Source organism: Dipodascopsis tothii, assembly GCF_038497935.1.
Source record: "Dipodascopsis tothii strain CBS 759.85 unplaced genomic scaffold V1510scaffold_10, whole genome shotgun sequence".
Lineage (NCBI taxonomy): Eukaryota > Fungi > Ascomycota > Lipomycetes > Lipomycetales > Lipomycetaceae > Neoaidaea > Neoaidaea tothii.
In genome coordinates, this window is record NW_027117994.1 from 371,891 (window position 1) to 392,040 (window position 20,150).

A 20,150-nucleotide genomic window follows, 5' to 3' on the forward strand; every position below is an offset into this window, starting at 1 on the left:
AAATACAAAAGACATTACACCATTCCAAAGATCTAGTATACACAGACAGGCTGCTGGATACTAACCCGCAGCGGCGCGGGCGCTGCACTGCATCGGGATATTACTGCGTCGTCAGCACCGTCCTCGCTGCCGGTTCCGGCGCACTTACCAAAGGGATGTCACCAACAGGCGCAGCCGCGACGGGCGCGGGCGCGGCCGCCGCCGGCGCGGGGGCCTGGCCACCCTGCACAAAGTAGTCGGCCATCTCGGCATCGAGCTCCTCCACGGTCTTCTTCGGCCGGCGCTGGCGCGCGGTGGCGGTCTTGCCGCCCCGCTTGGCCGGCGTCTGCACGCCCTTGCGCGCCGGCACGGCGCGGCCCTTGGCGGCGCCCTGCTTGGGCTCCGGACGGGCCTGCAGACGGTCGGCGAACGACTTGCGGTTCGGGTCAAAGACCATTTCGACCTGGGGTCAGCGCGCCCGCAGCGACCACGTACCTGCATGACCTTCTTTCCGCCGTCGATCGGCGTTCCGTTGAAGCGCTTGCACGCACGCGCGGCGTCGCCCGGCTTGGCAAAGATCATATTGACCACGCCGGTCGACTGGCCCTTGGCGTTGTAGTTGAGCGTGCACTTCTTGACCGGTCCGATCTCGAGCGAGAAGTATTCCTAATTAGTTCAGTTAACCGCTCTGGCGATGTCGAAAGTCCTCGCGAGGAAGAAAGAAAGCTAGTCCGAAAGCTGCGCATCTACATTAGCACCTGCCGCGGCGGCCGCGGCCGTCGCGGCAGGCCCATTACGGCACGTCCCCTCCGGGCATCGTGGCCTGGCGTGCGCGGGCCTCCCAACCGTCGTCCAGCCTGCGTGCTGGCGCACGTCGCATGCGTAGCGCCGGCGCCGTACCGGCAGCCCGGTCCGGCCAGACTGCCCGGGCCGGTGTCGGGCCATGGCGACGCGCCCTCGGTGGTTGCTGTCGGGCTTGGGCCGCGGCGCACGCCCCAGCCGGGGCTCTCCTCCGTCGACACGGCGACAGGCCAGTGAATGCTTGATCGTTACCCAGGCCGCTGCAAGACCCGTCGTCGTCTTCCGTGCCAGCCGCTCCGGCCGCCGGATCTCGTCCGAGTCGTCTCGTGCGCCGGGCGCATGCGTCCGCGCGCGGCGCGCAACGCGCCCTCCGTCCGTTCCCTCATCGACCTTGTCGGCCTCGCCGCGCCAGCTTGGCGTGCCCGCACGGGCGCGCCACGCGCCGCTGGTCTCTCGGTCGGATAACCATCAACATTCACTGCCATCGTCGGACATGGCTCGCGGCATGTGCCGTCGCAGCCGCCAGCCGGCGGCCGCTCGCGCGGCCGCCTCCCGGCACGACAGGGTATCCGTCTCTCCATCATATGCCACAACGGCGTCCAGTGCTGACACGGCACGGCCGCCGAGGCGGCCGGCGTCGGCGCCGTCCTCGGACGAGCGCACGCTGTGCCCCGGCCGGGGCCGGCTGCCGGCGCGCCAGCGCCTGCCACTGCCTTCCACCCAGGAGGCGTCACAGGTCGCGCTGGCCGGGCGCCGCCGAAAGGCGCCAGGCGCAGCCGAGTGTGGTGGTTCGTCGGTCGCTGGGGCCGACAGTCGTGTCAGGGCAGGCCGCGGCGGGCTCGCCGTCCGCAGCCGCCGCCCCGGCCGGTGCCACGCAGCAGGCGTCCGGCGCGGGGAAACAACAAAACAGGCGTCAGGGACGCGAGAAAACAAGAACTGGCGGTCCGTCTGCGACGCAGGCGCGCAGCGGCGGCCTGGCCGTCGCCTTCATTGATTTTCGTACTTGCTCATGCTCGGATGTCGCGCAGAATGCGTTTGCAGAGGCGTTTCGATGCGGATCTTTCTTTCTTCCTCTGGAACCGATCCTAACATACCTTGATCGCATTCTCTTGAACATCAAACGGCTGCCGTCAGCGGGGTCCCGCTCGCGCACTTACCAAGTTAGAGATGATGATCTTGTTCTGCTCGTCCAGCTTGGGGCCGGTCGGCGCCGACGGGGCCTTGACCGCGGCCTTGGTCTGCGGCCGCGCCGGGTTCGTGCCAGTCTTGCGGATGGCACCGCCGGCGACGACAGCGCCGCCACGACGGCCGCCGCGACGGGCGCCACCGCGCGCCTGGCGGGGGTTCTGCGAGATGATCTCGTCGAGCGACTTGTCCAGATTAGCCGACATGGTTACTGCAACGGGCGAGCGAGGATTGATCGGGGTGGAGTGAGCCAACGATTGCGATGGCTTGCTGCGGGATTGACCTTGGTCTGTCTATGCTGAGACAGATTGTATGCGATCGAGTAACCTGGCTTAATCTGCAAAGTTTGGCTGGATGGATGGCCGCGCTTGAAGACGAAAAGCTGGATAAATAGTGGATGAAAGGAAAAATTCTCTCGGCTGGCAAGTGATGGAGAAGGGCGCAGCGACAGGGGCACTAAGAAGAAGCTTTAGATAGACATAGAAGAGTCTTTTTTCCATGTTGATCCTGCACAGATGAGGCGTGCAGATGGAGTTATGCTTACAAACGCGAAATCACGCGACATATATGCGACTACCGCAGCTACACCAGGCAGCGATCTGGCGGGCGGGGCTGGACTGCGCTTGCCCGACAGCCGGCCGCACGACTGGCTGACGAATTGTGTTGCCGGCTGACTGTTGGGGGACGTAAATGCAGTATGGCTGAGTGGAGCCAGATGGATAATTGTTCCGGCCTTGCGGTAGAGCGCGTGCTGCGACTGGCCTGCCGATGCAGGCCACGAGCGGCGTGTAGACGCAGAGTCGGCGACCTGGGGTCGGCTGCCAAGTCGGAGCTCGGGTCGGCTGGCGGTACGCGCCATACGCGATGGCGCGTCGGCAGCGCGCGATTTGCAGCCGGAGCAGCGCGGACGGACGCCAAAGCTCGAGCTATGGGTATACCCTGACGACCGGGCGTCCAAACCGTGGCCACACGCCGTTCTAGCGCACCGGAGAATGCGGTGTGGGAGCTCGTAGCAACCACGAGGCGTGTACCGTAGAACTCCGTTCACCAGATGCAAGACCCGCAGACAGGTGCAGTAGTCGACTCAAGACTGTTCGGATCCGCGCCACCGTGCGTAACAGACGGAGCTCCTGACCGCCCGGATGAAGCTATCCGGCGACGCGGGACAGGTTGGATCCATGGGCTCGGAAAATGTCTAGCCACGTTTATGAGCGGCTGTTGCTACTTGCAGGTCACGCCGAGGCCGGCCCACGGGACCGGGCGCGTTACCTACCGTTGTGCTGGACGCGTAGTACAAACGTATACGCGGGCGAGCGGGCCGGCCGGCGCTACACTGATCACAGGGCAGATGCCCCCGAGAGAGTCGCCGCCAGAGGCTCGTGACGCCGGTGACACGTGAGCCGCATGGCCAAGTCCAGGGTCGCGTGCGATCGGTCACAGGCCTCTTCGCCGGACTGGCGTGTTTTCGCCAGTTGCCGTCGTCGGAGCAGCCCGATCTGCCGGTGTCGTCTCCGCGCACGGCGGTCCATGGCGGTCCACGCCGGGCGGCTGTTTCTCGGCCGAGGTGCCGCTGCAGGTTTCGGAGCCCCGCGCCGGACTGCGTCTCGGACTGAGTCCGAGTTAGGTCCTCGGCGCCAAAACGTGTCCAAACGTGTCCGGACCCGTCGGACTCCCGTGCACACAGCGCAGCTGGAACGTCGGACCCTGGGATCCTCGGAGCTCCCGCACACGCCCACCTCGTCCAACGTCGTCGCAGCAAGGTTCGCAGGCGCGTCGGGACTCGCCCGCGCGTCCGCAGAGCGAACCAGTTGATTGAACTAAACTAGGCAAGGGTGAAAGGCAAGCCTTGCAGCAGACGCCGGCGGGCAGCACGGAACGGCACAAACCGGCGTCGCGCTTCGGACCGCCGGCGGGCGGCAGCGGGCAGACGTCAGAAAACAGTCAGCGTCGGCGGCAGCTCAGCGGGCCATGCCGAGCTGCATGATGGCGTACATGTACATGGGCACAATGACGTTGTCGTTCATGCCGCTGGTGGCCTCGAGCGTAGCAGTCATCGCGGCCGAAAGCAGGGCCCATGGCACCGAGAGCGAGCCCACGGAGGTCGCGTAGCCGGGCAACAAGTACTTGGTGGCCAGGCAGCCGGCAAACGCGGCCAGCGTGAAACCAAGCGAGCCCTCGAGCGTCTTTTTGGAGTCGAACCAGCGGTGGCGGCCAAAGCGGCGCCCGGAGAGCGACGCGCAAGCGTCGCCAAAGCCCAGGCAGATGATGCCGGCCGGCGAGTAGGCGAGGAAGACCGGCACGGCGATGCCGAGCAGGAGGAAGACGTGCGAGACCACGACGGGGCCGCACGTGTCGCGCTCGTCGATGTACTTGCGCAGCATGTTCTGGATGGGCTCGCCCAGCGGCGGGATCGTGGCCGCGCGCAGGAACTCGGTGACGAGAAACAGCACGAGCGCGACGGCCATCGAGATCGCTGTGAAGGGCGCGTCCCAGCCCAGGCCGCCCACGAGAAACATGGTCACGACCATGCCATGCCAGACCTTGCGGCGCGCGTCTATGGACCAGCCCGGCACGAACCGCTCGATCAGCGGGATGCCAACACCGAGGATGGCCGTCCAGTAGGCCAGCAGCGCGGTGCGCGTGCCGGCGCCGTCGCCGACAAACATGTAGTTGATCATGTACGCGAACGGGTCCTGGCCGAGCTCGGCCTGGAGGTGCCAGCGCACAAACACAAGGATGTTGAACGTCGTGACCACGTAGATTTCGTTTGCGAGCCGCTTCTTGAGCCGGTCCCAGTCCTTGGGCCGGCGGTACCGCGGCTGCTTGGTGTAGTCGATCAGCTGCATGACAAACGGGTACGCCGGCCAGGCCGCGAAGAAGCCGCCAAAGACCATCGCCCGTAGCAGGACCATGTCCACCGTGTGCGCGTTCAGCAGCAGGTTGACCAGCAGCACTGCCGCCAGCGAGACCTCGGTCTCGGACAGCGAGAACGTGACCAGCCAGGCCACGATGTCCACCACGCTCGCGTAGAGGTAGTACACGTGGCCGAGCTCCGGCGCGGCCGCGATCGCCAGGTTCGACAGCACCGCCGTCGGCAGCGGCAGCGCGCACAGCGCGAGCACCACGTTCAGCCGGTAGTACTCAGGGTAGTTGACCAGCGCCAGGATGACCGGAAACAGGTACACGTACAGCACCGACGGCATGCTCCAGTACTGCGGCCGCGCCCAGAGCACGGCCGGTACCACCGCCAGCGCCGCCGCCGTCAGCCACGGCTCGGCCGCGACCGCGGCCCACTGCTGCCGCACACCCTCGGCCAGCAGCCCGACGATCAGGCACGACTCGACGCACTTGCGCCGGAACCCGAGGTTGTACCCGTTCTTGACGCCGTCGACCACCTTGACCGAGTTCTGCCGCTTGTGCCGCCGCCGCAGCCGCCGCACGCCGCGCGACAGCGACCGCACGCGTTGCCCGGCCTCGCGCATGCGCGAGCTGACGTCGCCGCGTGCGCGCGCGCCATTGTCGTCGTCCAGCTCGTACGACGACGAGGCGTACGCCGTCGACTCGGTGCTCGACGGCGTCAGCGACGGCGACGGCAGGTACCCGCTGTCCTCCAGCGCGCCAGCGGCGCTGCCCGCGCTGTCCTGGGCCACGGCCGGCCGCCGCGCGCCAATGGGGTCCGGCCCGGATTTGCTGCCGTCCATGCGCCCGCGGATTCCGTGTCCTGCGGCCTCCTGCGTCTCTCGGGATCTGCCGTGTCAGCTCGCGCACGCGCGCGCCTGCGGTCGGCCACGGGCCGCTATGCCGCTCACGTACCCGACGCGAGCCACTGTGCTAAGTATACAAGGCCTGCGGGGGGGGATGGGAACAGGGAGTGAGTCAGTGATCCGGCATACTTGTCGATTTGAACCGAAACCGCCGCGTTTTTTTAGAAATGTTCCCACGGCGGTGGCGCCCCGACGGGACTACGGTCGGGCCGGGTGGTGGCGCGGCGGCCGCTGTGGGGACGGGCGCGCGGCCAGACGGGGCCGGGGGCGCGGACGGGACCGGACGGCTGTGCGCCGCACGGCGTGCGGCTCACCAGCGCGCCGCACAGTGTGCGGCTCATGCAGGTGGTGCGGCTCACCAGCGCGCCGCGCACCGTGCGGCCAGCGCCTGCCGCCGTGCGGCGCTGCCGCCCGCCGTCGCGCCCGCGCCACCGCACCGCCGCACGCCCGGCCGCACCGCCCAGCCAGCATCAGATTACAACTTTTATTGACTTTTGAACTAGGCCAGGACACAAAGAGACCAAACAATCGAGAACACCAACCTCTGGATATATACAGCCGGCGGCCGGGCGGCCGGGGGCCGTGGGGGCCGCGGGCGGGGGCCCGCGGGCGATGATGACATGCGAGTGTAAACCAAAATGCGAGATCGTCTGGGAGCGCTACCACGCGGCCGCCAGGTCGGCCGCGCGCGCGGCCTCCGGCTCGTGCTCGTACTCGACCTCGACACGCGGCCCGCGCGACGCGCGCGGCGCGGCGTCGTCGTCCGAGTCGTCCGAGCCGTCCGAGCGGTCGGCCTCGGCGTCCGAGCCCGAGCCCGCGAGCCACTCCTCGAGGTCCTCGAGCTCGATCAGGTCGTCGTCGTCGTCGCCCTCGACGTACTCGACCTCGGGGTCGTCCTCGTCCTCGTCGGCCTCCTCCTCGTCGTCGGCGTCGAGCACGCCCTCGTTCGACTGGCGCATGTCGTCCATGATGGTCTTCCACACCTTTTCGTCCACGTTCAGCGGCTTGTCGCCGTACGCGCCGCTCTTGAGCCGGTCAAGCAGCTCCTTCTCGATTGCCTTCTCGACCTTGGCCGCCGCCAGCGCCTTGCGCTCGCGCGTGGCCTCGCGCCGCTTGACCTTGGGCTTGATGCCGACCAGCGTGCGCTCCTCGTCGCGGCCCTTGAGCGCCAGCCGCCGGGCCGTCACAGCGACTTGCGTCAGTCGCGTCAGCCGCTGCTTGCACTTGTGTATCAGGAAGTTCGGCCAGTAGATCAGCCGCTCCTCGATCTGCTCGAGCGCGCGCGTGTACTGCTGCGACAGCTTGATGCGCTCCCACTGCTTCAGCGGCGTGTGCGCCCGCTCGATCGTCTTCATGTAGAGGTACAGCCGGCCGTTGACCGACCGCACGGTGGCGTACCGCGAGTTGGCCAGCGGACACGACTGCCGGTTGCAGAGTCCGGTCACCTGTCCGTCAGCCCTGGCCGGGCCCCGAGCCTGCGCCCGCACTTACGTTGTACTCATTCCGACAGAACGTCTGGTCCTTGGTCGTCCTGGCCCGTCAGCCCCATCCCACTCCGACCGGCCGGCCGTCGGCCGCGACGCCCGTCACCGCACTTACTTGATCTTGTACGCGCAAAACTTCTGGTTGATGATCTGCCAGACAATCTGCGGTCGTCAGCTGTGCTCCGTCTATGCGCCGTCCGCGCCCGCCACCTACCTCGTCCGACATCTTGCCCACTGTTCACGCCCTGCGTGTGCGTTCTGTGTCGTTCTGCGAGCGTTGCTGCGATCCGTGGCGATGCAGTGCTGGGCTCGGCCGAATTTTTTCGACAAATTTTTTTCTGCGCCGCACAGAGTTACCCTCCTGCAAACCTAACCTCCCAAAAAAAAAATTTCGGCGCCGCCAGTCTGCGTCGCCGGGCCAGAAAAATTTACCAAACGGAGAGCGCATTTCGGGCAGCGCGCACAACATGACGGAATCACAAACCACGGGCGGCAAGCCCAAGCGGAAGCACTCTGGCGCCGGCGTGCCGGCCGAGACCAAGAAGGAGCGGCGCAGTTCGAGCTCCGGCAACCGGCGGGCGTCTGGCAACGTCCTGTCCGGACTCAAGGTGCCAATTGCGGCCGCGACGTGCGAGCCGCTCGGCAATCCGGCACCGACACGCGGCTTTTTCCGCGTCAAGACGTCCATGTACGTGTCGATCGCGCCCATGTACTCGCTCTGGCCGATCAAGGGCATTCGCGCTCAGCACATTGATCCGCTCGTCATGACGTACTTTGCGCCGGCCGGTGGTGTCGTGCTGGCCTGCCTGGACGTCCAGCTAGACGGCCCGGCCAAGATCAGCGCTGAGTCGCCGTTCGCGTTTGCGTGGGCCACGGTCGAGTTTCTGGTCTGGAAGCCCAAGCGCGGCGACATCCTGCAGGGCCGCATCAACATGCAGTCGCCGAGTCACATCGGCCTGCTGGTCTTCGACGCATTCAACGCGAGCATCACGCGGGACCGCATCCCGAGCTCCTGGCGCTTTGTCGAGAACGAGCTCGACGAGGACTTTTCAGGCGCCGACGCCGCCGACAACGAGGATGAGGCCGAGGCCGACGAGGACTACGACGACTTTGAGGGCAAGAGTCTGGGCTACTGGGTCGACGAGCACGGCCGAAAGATTGACGACAAGCTGACGTTTGTCATCGAGAGCATAGAGGTCTCGGGCAAGCTGGTCTCGGTCGACGGCAGCCTGCTCAAGCTGGGCGAGGTCAAAGAGGACCTGACTGCGCCGGGCACTGGCATTTGAGTGCCCGGCGTCGACGCATGACACGGATGACTGTTTGTACACTAGAACTTGGAAAAGCATTGTCTGTTCTTGACCTGAGGACTCTGGCGGCGCCGATCTGACCAGAGCTTTGGAGGTGTGTCGGGGAAGTCGTAGAGTTTCGACGGGCCTCCCGTCGTGGTCCACCGAGAGCGGCTGGCCGTTCCGAGGCCGATTCGCGTGCAGGTAGTGATATGAACGGGACGTGTGAGCCGCACGACATGCGGCTCAGATGCCTCAGCCGAACGCAAGCATCTTAACAGGACCGTTACATCGGTCATCGTTGAGTACGCACAAGGCCAGCGTCGTCGACGCAGTCGCTACTGGAGGCTCACCGGTAGCCACCAATGCTCGTAACACAGCTCACACTTAGATCATCAGACTACTTTTATTATTCTACATGAAAACAATATTTACAGCACTTTTGGTGACAAAATTTACTGCTGCGAGAAGTAGTCAAGGAGGACCTGGAGCTCACGCGACTCCTCACCCCAGTCGGTGACGACGACGCACGAGCAGCCAACAACCTTGCGGGCGTTGCCCTCACGGTCCAGAACGCAAAGACCGGCCCACTCGCCGAGCTTCTTGTTGTCCGAGACCTTGATCAGAGGGACCTTGTTCTCCGAGCCGGAGCAGAAGGCCTCAATGAGCTTGACGTACGACTCCTCGTCGCACGAGTCACAGAGGACGGCGAGACGGGCAGTGCCACGCGACAGAGCCTTGGTGGCCTCACGGAGACCACGGGCAAGACCGTCGTAGATCAGGGCACGCTTGAGAACTCCCTTCAGGGCGTCCTCAACGGACATCGAGTCTCCGGCAGGGGCGTCGGCGGCAACCTCAACCTCCTCGGCGACGATAACTTCCTCAGTGTCGGACTGCACGGTCAGCGTCGGTTCACGGCCGATTCGCGGCAATGCACGACGGCCAAGCAGAAGCCGGCCGCGCGAGCACTGCGCACCATTGCACACTCACCATGATGATATTTGGTGTTGAATAAAACTGGACTTCGTCGACAGAAAATCGTACTGCTCAGTCCTTAGAGAATATAAGAGAGAGAGGCTGCGTGTATAATTTGTATGGTGCGCTGCGTACTGTGTGGGCGTTGCGCACTGGGAGAAAGCAAATGTGACTGTTTTTTGTAAGCCCTAGGGTATGATGTGGCGCCGCGCCACTGTGGCTAATGTCCCAGCCGCCGCACGTGCGGCGCGCCCGCGCCTCGCGTTGTCCTGGCAACCGCGCCCGCGCGCCGCGTCGCGGTGCCACCGCCATCGTCAACACCGCACCGGGCACACCGCAACGCAAGGCCAAGATGCCGCCTCCAACGTCGGCCACGACGGCCCTGCTGACCGAGCACCTCAGCTACCCTCCCATCGCACTCCTCGATGACATCATCAACGCCGTCAACACTATCCTTTACAAGTGCACGGCCGCCATCGAGACGTATCTCCAGACCCAGCCGCCATGCCCGAACATCCCGCCCGAGGAGATCGAGCTCGGCACGGCCAAGCTCGAGTCGCTGCTCGAGGACGCGGTCGATCGGAACTTTGATCGGTACGTCGCGCGCTGTTGCTGCTGACCCCAGTTTCGAGCTGTACGTGCTCCGGAACATCCTCGCCATCCCCGAAGAGGTCACCGACGGCTGGTTCCGGCTCGAGCACCACAAGGGCATTGACTTCTCGGGAAGCTCAGATATGCTCGACGCGCGGCTGCTGACGCTGCGCAAGACCCTGCAGTCGGCCACGTACGTGCACGACAAGCTGCAGCAGCAGGTCGAGAGCAACCGGCGATTCATCAGCATGCTGGAGGTTTACTCCAAGGCTCTCAGCTTCCTAACAGAGACGTCCGGCGTGTCGCCGATGAACGAGACCGTGCGGTACTTTGTGGCGCAGCTCGGTGAGATCCAGGCGCGGTACGCGCGCGTACAAGAGGCCTGGACAGCAGCGCAGGCCGCCGGCCCGGCCGACGGCGAGCGTGGCGAGGTCGACCGCGCCACCGAGCGCGAGCTCTACATCGAGAAAATGACGGCCGTGATCGTCGGCATGGCTGAGGAGAGCGGCATCGACGTCGACCGCGAGTACCGCAGCGAACGCGACGTCGAGAACGCGCGGCAGGCGGCAGCGGTCGTGGCACAGTGGTAGGCGGGGCCGCCAGCGGCGGCATGTATTATTATTGTATTGGATAGGCGTCCCGGAAAGACTTTGGATGGTCGGGCGCGGGCGGCGGGCGGCGGGCGCCGCGGCGCCGACCGCACAGGTGTATATACATCGAACATCGGCATTGAGCCGCAGAGCAGGCCCGACGGCGCCTAGAAGCCGTCGTAGAGACCAGCGGTCTTCTCGGCCGCGTGGCGCTCGTCGTTGATATTCCACCACCACTTGAACAGCTCGTTCGACTCGTCCTTCAGCTCCCACGGCTTGGGCGTGAGGATGTAGTGCACGTTCTTGACCTCGTCGTCCATCCAGATCTCCGAGTGCACGTCACGCAGCGTCTTGAGCGCGTTGTACTTGTACGAGAGCGGCACCCACGCGTCCTTGAACAGGTCCGAGAGCAGCGATTGGTCGGCGAACTCGTAGTTGTCCGTCTTGTCCGGCGCGGCCATCGCCGCCTGGATCTTCTCGTACAGCTCCTTGGACGGGTTCACGACCTGCAGGCCGCCGTTGCAGATTGCCAGGCCAGTGTTGGTCGGCGCGCCGTGCAGTTGCGCGTACGCCGGGTCGGCGTGCTGATGCGTGAACGAGCAGTTCTCGGGGATCCAATCCTTGGGGTAGTGCGGCTTCTTGAACGGGTTGCACGTGCAAGCGTGCGACGCCGCAAAGATACGGTCCGTGTCGTTCAGCTCGAGCTCCATCAGCTCGTCCATGTTCTTGACGACGATCATGTCCGAGTCCAGCTGCACAATCCGTTCGTACTCGACCAGGTTGAACGGCTGCAGCTTCGACCAGCAGTCGTAGAACCGCACCTCAACGCCGTAGTCTTTGTGCACCGAAGGCAGCAGGTACGGAATCTCTTGCGCCGGGATTCCCCGCTTCTTGAGTGCCTCCAGGCCCTCGGGCTCGAGCGAACTCGTGTACAGCACCAGGAACGGGTACTTGCTGCCCACCCGCCGCAGCGAGTACTCCAGCGCCAGTAGGCCGGGCAGGTACTTGGTGTTGGTCAGGAGCGTCGTCCACACTCGGGGAGAGTCCACAGCGCGCGTCGGGGTAGTCATTCTTGCGTTCAAAGTCGGGGAGCCAGTCGCGTATTGGGCTCTACAGGGCGTCACCCGCTATTTATTGTTTCTTTATCGCGTCTACGCCAGCCCTCGGCTTGTTAAGCCCGGCCGCCAGCGTCTCGCTAGGGCAGAGATGCACACGTTTGTTCTTTATTTACCGAAACGCTTTAGCCCACGAGCTATCAGTCAATTATCTATCTTACCCACCGCCGGCCGACAACCTTACTGTGAACCTTCGACACCGCCGCGCCTAGTGCCTGCCTAGCCCGGTTTTGGGCCCGCCCGGCTTCGGCTGGCTTCTGCACGCTTCCGCGCGACCGCTGAGCGCCGGGTCGCCGGACGCCGGCCGTGCGCCCGGGCCGACGGCGAGCTCTTTCTTGGCCGATGACGACAATGAAACACCTAACCCTGCTTCGTGTCCTTATCGTCAGGCTACGCAAACGCCGGCGGCCGCAGCTGCCTGGGCACGGCGCGCACGGCCGGAAACTCGCCTCATTCGGGGGGTGGCTGCGGCGCCGGCGGCTGGCCTGGCGGCTGGCCCTGCCGACCCCGTGGCTGCGGCAGCCACCATGTAGGGCCGTCTGTAGGCCGACGGTTAGGGTCTGGCCCACGCGAAACGTACGGATGACAGCCCACTGGTGCGCGCAGCTGTCTGCGACCTGCCGTAGCGCCGGCGCTGCACGCCGACGGCCGACGGCCGACGGCCGACGCACGCCGGCGCACGGCGCCGACACACGCCGGCCGGCGCTGCAGCCACGCCGCGACGACCCGGGGCCACCCGCAGGCGTGCGTTGGATGGACGCTAGCTTCGATCGCGCGGCTGCGGCCAGCTGGCGTCATCTGTGATCGCTGGCGCCGTTGCGAGGGGGCGCGATCGCGCGATGCGCGCGCGGTGGCCGCACAAGCCGCACGAGCCGCACGAGCCGCACGAGCCGCACGCTGCAGAGCTAGCCAGGTTGCAGAGCGTATGAGCCGCTTGCGCAGGGTCGTGGCCGGACGGTTGCCCGGGCAACACTCGATGGCGGCGAGCCGCACGGCGTGCGGCGTGTGCGGCGCAACGCGCCGCCGCATATCCGTCACATCGCGTGTCCGCGGCGCAACCCCCGCGCGCCGCCGCACATATGCTCTTACAAAACACAGCCTCCCATTCGCCAGACGCCGAATCTCCATACTACGTCGGCTGGCTAGTTTTCGATTTTTTTTGTACCAGCACCACGACGTTCTTCGACTCTGCACCAGGCATCGGAACGGGGACCGCTGATTCTGCATCTAATAGACACCATGGCTGGAGGACACCACGGACCGGAGCGTAAGTTGGCGCGGTCAGACGTGGGCTGGCGAGCGCAGGCCGACGACCGTGGACACGGCCGAGCGCGCACGCCGCTGGATCGGCTCGCGCGCTCGGCCCAGTCCCGCATGGCCGCCGTGGCCCGGCGCGATCGCGCAGCCCGCACAATTGAGTGTTGCTGACAGACAGCCCTGACCAGGGATCCCGCTATCGACAAGCACTTCGGTAAGTGACAGCCGACCCGCAGCTGTGCGCCGACCACAGCCGCTGGCGCGCGCCTCGTCGCCGTCCCGTGCTCGTACTGACCGCCAGAACTGCGCGAGAACTACAACCAGTACTTCAAGTGGACCAAGAAGACCGGCCGGCAGTCGGCATGGCTCCTTGCCGTGATCCCCGGCCTCGCTCTGTGGGCCGCCTACAAGGTCGAGGGCAAGGTGGACTTCGCCGGCAAGCGTCGTGGTGACCAGATCTGGGGTCCCGGCGCGGACGTTCGGCGGTAGAGGCCGGCAACGGCAGTAAATTCTCATGTAATACATTTTCACAAGACTGGCCGACAAGGTCTATTTCATACAAATATGCGCGACAAGTATGCAGGGACGGTTTACTTGCTGCGGTACCACAGCCGGGTGATCTTCTGGTTGCGCATCTTACGCTGGAGCTGCAGCACACCGTACATCAGAGCCTCGGACGTGGGCGGGCAGCCCGGGACGTAGACGTCGACAGGCACGATGCGGTCGCAGCCGCGCACAACCGAGTACGAGTAGTGGTAGTAGCCGCCGCCGTTGGCACACGAACCCATGGAGATGACCCACCGGGGCTCGGGCATCTGGTCGTAGACTTGCCGCAGGGCCGGAGCCATCTGCCAGTCAGCGCGCCCGTGTGTACGCACATACCTTGTTCGTGAGCGTGCCGGCCACGATCATGATGTCGGACTGACGCGGGGACGCACGGAAAATGATACCGACGCGGTCCTGGTCGTAACGGGGACCGGAAAGGTGCATCATCTCGACTGTCTGTCAGCGCCGTCGCCGCGCGCACTTACCGGCACAGCACGCCAGGCCGAAGGTCATGGGCCAGAACGAGCCCTGGCGGGCCCAGTTAGCGATCGCGTCCAGCGTCGTCAGGGCGTAGTCGATGCCGTTCACCGGCTTGCGCTCCGACGGCAGAGGGTAGTCCGTCGGCAGCGGCGCCGGGTCCTGCGCCCACTCGCTGCGCTTGCCGGTCGACGCCTCCGACCAGAACGACGCGACCGCGGGGCGGGCCAGCGGCGCGCGCGCCGCCAGCCGGCCGGCGGCCGGACGAAGGATGCTTGCTCGGAACATTATGCTGTCTTAATGTCGCTTGCGTTCGCTCGCTCTCGCTGTTGCCAACTGTCCACGTTGTCTCGGTGGATCCGCTGCTGATCTTGCTGTCCGCCGCGGTGCAAGCTTCGATCTGTTGCGCCGAGGTGGATGCGAAGAATTTTGCTGCTGGTTGGTGCGGTGTCGAGATATTTTCACCCGTCGCTATATTTCTGCCCAATAATTGGCCCAAATTCTGCGTTCCGCCCGCCTCCACGCCGCGGCCGTGGTTAGGCGCTGGCTGGATTATCTTGCGCGCGATTGGCCGGCTTTAGTTACCCGGCCAATTTCTATTATTACCCGGAGAATGAGTTACCCGGCCAGCTCTCGCGCGCGTCGACGCGCGGCGCACCGCCGCACCGCCAGCCTCACAGGGAAAAGCAATTAGATAACGTAAATATACAGGTCAAATCCCAATACACACTAGATATACATCCAAAAGAATACAGACCATTCTATCGAGAGTGAGATAGATCATTAAAGATTAAGCAAGTCAGACGCGTCTAGACAGTGCTATAGCGTAGCAGAGTAATAGTACAATCAACAGACATAGCAATACAAACAGTAAAGCCCAAAATTAACAATATATCCCAAAAAAAGAGCAAGCAATGCTAATCAGACCCCAGCCGCCAGGCCTCCTCGTCTATGTTCCACATGAGCGCCTTGCCCCACTCGCTGACCTGACCGAGCACGTCGTCCATGCCGTCGTCGGATATGCTCGTGTTGGTCGAATGCTCGTAGGACACGCCCGGCAACTGGTTGTCGATGTCGGCGAAGATCTCGGTCGACGGTGCGGATAGCGCGCCCGCAAACAGCTCGCCGTTGGTCGCAAACAGATCCTCGTCCACCGACGACGGCTTTTCGAGGCCGTCGTCCGCCTTCTCCTTCTTGCCGGTCTTGCGCGCTTTGGGCTTCTTGGCGCCCGCCGCAACGCCAGCCATGCACTTCACTTTCTTCTTGGGCGACGACTGCCCGCCAGACAGGCCCTTCTTTTTGTCCTTGCGCGGCGACGGCGGCGACGCCACGTCCATGGGCACCTTCATCAATGCCGAGGGGTCGATGCCGTGCGCGGCGCCGCCACCGAGCGCCTCGCTCGGCATAAAGCTGAACACGTCCATGTTCATCAGCTCGGGCTTGACGTCCATGCCTGCTGCCGATCCGCTACTGCTTGACGTGGTGGACAGCGCCGATTCGGGCCCGCCGAGGGTTATATTGGCCCCGGCAGTGTCTCCTGGTGCTACCACACCGGTCGTTGTCGCGCTGCGTTTCAGCTTGGGCGCACGCGCCTTGCCCGTCGTGCTCTTTTTGGCCTTGCCGTTCTTGCCCTCCGTGCCCACCTCGCTCTTGATGGCCGTGGTCGACACGCTTTTCTGCATCCCGACACTGTTCTCGTCGGTTTGCGCGATGCTGTACGGCGAATTCATGAGGCTTTTGCCCGTGGACCCGGGCGATGTCTTCGCTGTCGTCTTCTGCACCTTGCCCACCTTGGCTTTGGTCATCTTCGGTGTCTTGGGCTTGCTCTGTACTCCCTGCGGCGGCGCCGGAGGTGCTTGCTGCGTCGCCGCTTGGGGCGTCTGCAGATCCGACTGCACGCCCGAGTTGGGCCCGCTAGTGTTGTCCGTCACCCAGTTGTGTGACAGCCCCTCCATGCTGGATTGCGACTGCATCTGCCCGGGCTGCGAGAAGATCATGTTTGGAAGGACATGCGTAGGTGGAAACCCAGTACCTGCCATCGAAAAGTCGCTGTTCGGGCCAAACTGGAAGTTCTGCTGGAGCTGGCCCGGTGCGACCACACCCTGGTCGACGAACCCTTTGAACAGGTCCTTGTCCATGAAGCCTCCAGTGTCGGCACCGTGGTTGTGCTCGCCGGAATGCGCAAACATGTCGGCGGGCCGGTCGGTCGTACTCGCGTTGGACTCACTGCTGGCGTTGCCAGAACCGTCCTGACGCGAGCCTCCCTGCGGCTCGCCCTGTTCCCGCTCGCGACGAGCAAGCTCCTCACGAATCTCGCGCATCTTCTGCTCCTCCTCCTGGCGCTTCCGTTCCTGCGTGATCTTCTTCTGCTCCTTTTTAAGCCTCTGCACTTCCTGCTTCTCGGTCTGCTGAAGCTTGCGTTCCATCTTCATCTGTTCCTTTGTCTTCTTAGGCTTGGAATCAGCTTTCTTTGCCGACGGCTTAGAGATCTTGTCATTGGGCGAGACCTTGTTAAGCATCGGCGTAGGAGGACTGGATCCCGGAACAGACGCATGGGCCAGGTTCGACGACGGTGTGCTCTGTTTCATGCCAGGTTGGCTAATGCCCATTGCTGCCTGTGCACCGTTCTGGCTCGGATGAGGCGTCATTGGCTGGCTTTGAGGTTGCGGCGACGGTCCAGGCTGCTGGATAAACTGCTGATGCATCTGCGGACCCGTCAAGCCCTCCATCGGGCCCGACTGCGGTCCGTTTTGGCCAATTGAGGTGTTTGACGTCAATGACTGGCCGGTAGCCTGGCTGATGTTCTTGTTTACAGCCAGTGGCGAGTACGCCGGCGTGACCGACGGCGGCATGGCTTGGTTGAGCGAAGCGGTCAACAAGTTCGTTTGGTACAGTAACGGCTGAGCTTCCATAAGCGGTGTAGAGTGAACAGACGTATGTGCGCTGCTGCTGTTGACATTGCTCAGACTGGGACTGGCAGCGTTTTTTATCATATTGAGCTGTTGCTCAAACAGCGCGAAATCAATATCATCGAACTTGTCGAAGTTTACTGCTGGAAACTCTGGCACCATTGGACGTTGCGGTTGGCTCATCGGTGCCTGCTGACCTGCTTGCGGCGACTTTTGCAAGTTCATCTGCTGCTGAGGAAGGTGCAACAGCTGTGGCTGCGGCTGCGGCTGCGGCTGTTGTTGCTGTTGCGACTGTTGCTGCTTCTGCTTCTGCTGTTGCAACTGCTGCTGCTGCAAATGCTGCTGCAGCTGCTGCTGCTGCAATTGCAATTGATGCTGTTGTTGCTGCTGCTGCTGCTGCTGTTGTTGCTGCTGCTGCTGCTGTTGCTGATTATGCTGCTGCTGCTGTTGAACATGCGGTGAGTGTTGCTGCTGCTGTTGCTGTGGCTTTTGCTGTTGTTGCTGCTGTTGCTGTTGCTGTTGCTGTTGCTGTTGCTGCTGCTGCTGCTGCTGCTGCTGCTGCTGCTGCTGCTGTTGCTGGCGGAATTGCTGCATATGCAGCTGTTGCTGCTGCTGCTGCTGCTGCTGCTGCTGCTGCTGCTGCTGCTGCGTCCGCTGCTGTTGCTGTTGCTGTTGCATTTGAGCATGAGCCTGCTGAACCTGTGGCGGCAACCCCTGCGGTGTTTGTGCCTGCTGTGCCTGTTGCGCCTGCAGTTTCTGGAATTGCTGGAGCTGTTGAAGCTGCTGCATTTGCTGAATCTGCTGAAGCTGCTGCATCTGCTGCATCTGCTGAAGCTGCTGCATCTGCTGAAGCTGCTGCTGCGTGCGCTGCTGGTTGGCCTGGTTCTGAGCAGGCTGTTGCTGTGACTGTTGGGTCGGTTGCGGCTGCTGAGGCGAGACAGAAAAGCTCTGTGAACTAGACTGTGGTCTAGATATGGACTGGGAGCCATTTTGCTGGTTGGATGGTTGCGAAAGAGGCGATCGGTTCATGTGCATGGGCGAATGCTGCATTGTGGGAGTTTGGACCTGCAGCCGTTGACCTTGCGAGGCGTTCGCCTGGTGCTGCATCTGAGACGACTTCTGGGCCTGCTGGGCCTGCTGGGCAGCAGCCTGTTGAGCCGCCTGCTGGCGAGCATGAGCCACAGCTTGCTGCTGGCGTGCCAGGGCGATTGCTTGCTGGTGCTGGGCCAACAGTTGTTGCTGCTGCTGGCTGTTAACTATACCGGGCTGACCCGGCTGCTGGCCGGGTTGCTGCCCAGGCTGTTGCGCCGCGATCTGGCCTGGCTGTTGAAGCTGCTGTCCGGCCTGTTGGTCAGGCTGTTGCCCGAGCTGCTGACCGTGAACACGGAACTGCGGGTTTGCTTGCCCGAGCCGCGTCTGGTTCTGGGCCTGGGCCTGGGCCTGAGCTCGAGCTTGGGCTTGCGCTTGTGCTGCAGCCTGCGCCTGTGCTTGTCGTTGTTGCAGCTGCTCCTGGGACGGCTTCTGCTGAAGCTGGCCCGCCTGTGCGTTTTGGCCCTGCTGCATAAGCATCTGCCGTCGCTGCTGCAGCTGTTGCTGCAGACGCTGCTGCAGCTGCACGGTCAGCTGATTTTGAATGTGCTGCACGAGCTGCGGGTACTGCTCCTGGGGTCGATTTTGGGCCTGCATCTGGGCTTGCGCCTGTGCGTGCGCCTGCGCCTGGATTTGCTGCTGCAGCTGTTGACGCTGCTGCGGGTTAATTCGTTGGGCAAGCGCGCCCAGGTCGACCTGTGCGGGGAAGGCCGCAGCGTCGGCCGGCCAAGCCTTGCGAAAGCTGGTGTCGCCGTTGTTCAGACTGAGCCCAGCGGAGCTGTTGCGGGCAGCAGGCGTGGCGGCCGGCGAGTCGTTTCGGGGCGCGTCGGCGTCGGCAGGACGCATCCAGGTGGCCGCCTGGACCCCGTCTTTAAGGAACGGGAGCGTCGCTGGATCAAAGACCATGCCGGGCCCAGGCGTGGCAGCAACCGCGGGCTGCTGCGCAGCGCGGGTGGGCTGCTGCTGGGGCGCTTGCTGGCTCGGCGTTAGCGTGTTGGCCGAAGGCGCTGACGCGACGGCCTGCTGGGACGCCAGCTGAGAGCGCTCCATGAGGATTTTGCGCTGCTGTTGCATCTGGAGCATCATGCTGAGCCGTTGCTGCTGCTGTGTTGAAGCGGCAGGGCCTGCAATCGGGCCGGCGGCGCCGTCGGGCGTAGAAACGGCCGACAGGTCAGTGGCCATGGCCGGGCCCAGGCCGGGCACAAAGCCGGACGCGATCGCAGGCGGCTGGCCGGCAAGTGGTGTGTGCGGGCCAGCCGGAAGAGCCATGGGCGCGACGGCGGGTGGCTGCGACGCAGGCGGATAGAGCGAAAACAATAGCGAATCCTGCAGGGACGAGCGCTGGTCGGCCGGAGCCATGGCGCCCGGCGCAGACGCGTCGCCGCCGGCGTAGAACGGCACCGTGTAGGCGCTGGTGACCGGAAACATGGTGGCCAGGGTCCCCTAATGGCGCTGGCGAGAGCGCAGGCCGGTCGCGGCGGCGCACGAGGCCGCTGGTCGGGCCGGGTGCGCGCGCGAGGGGCAGCGACGGAAACGGGGCAGGCCGAGCGTGGTGCCGGTCGTGCTGGCCCGTGGATCTGAGCCGCGGTCGAGGCCGGGCCGCAGCAGAGGTCTGGTCGTGGTCGATCGAAGGCTGCGTGCTCCCATTGATTGGCCGTGGCCGGCGATGCTGGCGGGAGGACGGCGCTGGGGATCCCGCGCAGACGGCAGCTGGTGCGGGCGTGGGGCTGAGGATGTCTCCGCGCGTGGACTGGCCTGGCGTCGCTTGCGACGCTCGCCGTGGTATGACTTGTGTGTCCGGCGACGGATTCTGGTGATGATGGACCTGGCGGCGTAGTACTTTGCTGGAGACACTTAGCGTTTCCGCTCTCCGATTAGTAAGTCCTGTATAAAACATGAGCGTAAGGGATCTAGTACGTTTGGGGTAATATGACTTCCCGATACGGTCTACTGCATATGCGTCGCTGTTTTTAGTTTTTTATCGTCCGACCGTGTGCAGGCGCGCCGCCATGGCCGTGGCCGTGGCCGCGCCGCGGCGGCCGGTAATCTGGAGCACGGTCTGGAGCCCGCCCGCACGTAACCCGCCCAGCCGCTTGGACCGG

At 64.1% G+C, this 20,150-nt stretch overlaps 9 protein-coding genes across 9 annotated transcripts; 3 read left to right on the forward strand and 6 right to left on the reverse strand.

Annotated features, from left to right (window-relative positions):
• Nucleotides 1-100: 100 nt before the first annotated feature.
• On the reverse strand, nucleotides 101-2,171 carry V1510DRAFT_402467 (uncharacterized protein; the record flags this gene model as incomplete). The annotated part of the gene is made up of 5 exons (XM_066932105.1): nucleotides 101-103; nucleotides 149-442; nucleotides 475-645; nucleotides 1,875-1,904; nucleotides 1,938-2,171. 5 exons carry the CDS (start codon nucleotides 2,169-2,171, stop codon nucleotides 101-103), a joined length of 732 nt encoding a protein of 243 aa, XP_066789797.1.
• A 1,752-nt stretch (nucleotides 2,172-3,923) lies between these two features.
• On the reverse strand, nucleotides 3,924-7,439 carry V1510DRAFT_425740 (ribosomal L28e protein family-domain-containing protein; the record flags this gene model as incomplete). The annotated part of the gene is made up of 6 exons (XM_066935138.1): nucleotides 3,924-5,177; nucleotides 6,209-6,271; nucleotides 6,449-7,174; nucleotides 7,221-7,260; nucleotides 7,329-7,375; nucleotides 7,428-7,439. The coding sequence occupies 6 exons, from the start codon at nucleotides 7,437-7,439 to the stop codon at nucleotides 3,924-3,926; spliced, it is 2,142 nt and encodes a 713-aa protein (XP_066789798.1).
• A 171-nt stretch (nucleotides 7,440-7,610) lies between these two features.
• Nucleotides 7,611-8,892, forward strand: V1510DRAFT_415085 (uncharacterized protein). Its single transcript, XM_066933527.1, has one exon. It carries the CDS (start codon nucleotides 7,681-7,683, stop codon nucleotides 8,497-8,499), a length of 819 nt encoding a protein of 272 aa, XP_066789799.1. The 5' UTR covers nucleotides 7,611-7,680; the 3' UTR covers nucleotides 8,500-8,892.
• On the reverse strand, nucleotides 8,887-9,562 carry V1510DRAFT_415087 (40S ribosomal protein eS12). The gene is made up of 2 exons (XM_066933528.1): nucleotides 9,490-9,562; nucleotides 8,887-9,392 (listed from the first exon to the last, which is right to left on the reverse strand). Exons 1-2 carry the CDS (start codon nucleotides 9,490-9,492, stop codon nucleotides 8,955-8,957), a joined length of 441 nt encoding a protein of 146 aa, XP_066789800.1. The 5' UTR covers nucleotides 9,493-9,562; the 3' UTR covers nucleotides 8,887-8,954.
• Nucleotides 9,563-9,782: 220 nt separating this feature from the next.
• On the forward strand, nucleotides 9,783-10,806 carry V1510DRAFT_415090 (Mis12 protein-domain-containing protein). Its single transcript, XM_066933529.1, has 2 exons — nucleotides 9,783-10,068; nucleotides 10,100-10,806. The coding sequence occupies exons 1-2, from the start codon at nucleotides 9,827-9,829 to the stop codon at nucleotides 10,653-10,655; spliced, it is 798 nt and encodes a 265-aa protein (XP_066789801.1). The 5' UTR covers nucleotides 9,783-9,826; the 3' UTR covers nucleotides 10,656-10,806.
• V1510DRAFT_415091 (nucleotide-diphospho-sugar transferase) lies at nucleotides 10,653-11,824 on the reverse strand. Its single transcript, XM_066933530.1, has one exon. The coding sequence runs from the start codon at nucleotides 11,723-11,725 to the stop codon at nucleotides 10,823-10,825; it is 903 nt and encodes a 300-aa protein (XP_066789802.1). The 5' UTR covers nucleotides 11,726-11,824; the 3' UTR covers nucleotides 10,653-10,822.
• A 1,076-nt stretch (nucleotides 11,825-12,900) lies between these two features.
• On the forward strand, nucleotides 12,901-13,589 carry V1510DRAFT_429597 (uncharacterized protein). Its single transcript, XM_066935322.1, has 3 exons — nucleotides 12,901-13,037; nucleotides 13,206-13,241; nucleotides 13,329-13,589. The coding sequence occupies exons 1-3, from the start codon at nucleotides 13,010-13,012 to the stop codon at nucleotides 13,514-13,516; spliced, it is 252 nt and encodes an 83-aa protein (XP_066789803.1). The 5' UTR covers nucleotides 12,901-13,009; the 3' UTR covers nucleotides 13,517-13,589.
• Nucleotides 13,382-14,719, reverse strand: V1510DRAFT_105307 (uncharacterized protein). Its single transcript, XM_066930216.1, has 3 exons — nucleotides 14,059-14,719; nucleotides 13,910-14,025; nucleotides 13,382-13,875 (listed from the first exon to the last, which is right to left on the reverse strand). Exons 1-3 carry the CDS (start codon nucleotides 14,336-14,338, stop codon nucleotides 13,618-13,620), a joined length of 654 nt encoding a protein of 217 aa, XP_066789804.1. The 5' UTR covers nucleotides 14,339-14,719; the 3' UTR covers nucleotides 13,382-13,617.
• Nucleotides 14,720-14,725: 6 nt separating this feature from the next.
• Nucleotides 14,726-19,895, reverse strand: V1510DRAFT_415095 (uncharacterized protein; the record flags this gene model as incomplete). The annotated part of the gene is given in 3 exon segments (XM_066933531.1): nucleotides 14,726-17,526; nucleotides 17,620-17,734; nucleotides 17,753-19,895. Coding segments are annotated over 3 exon segments (4,394 nt in total), but the record flags the coding sequence as incomplete, so codon positions are not given.
• Nucleotides 19,896-20,150: the final 255 nt, after the last annotated feature.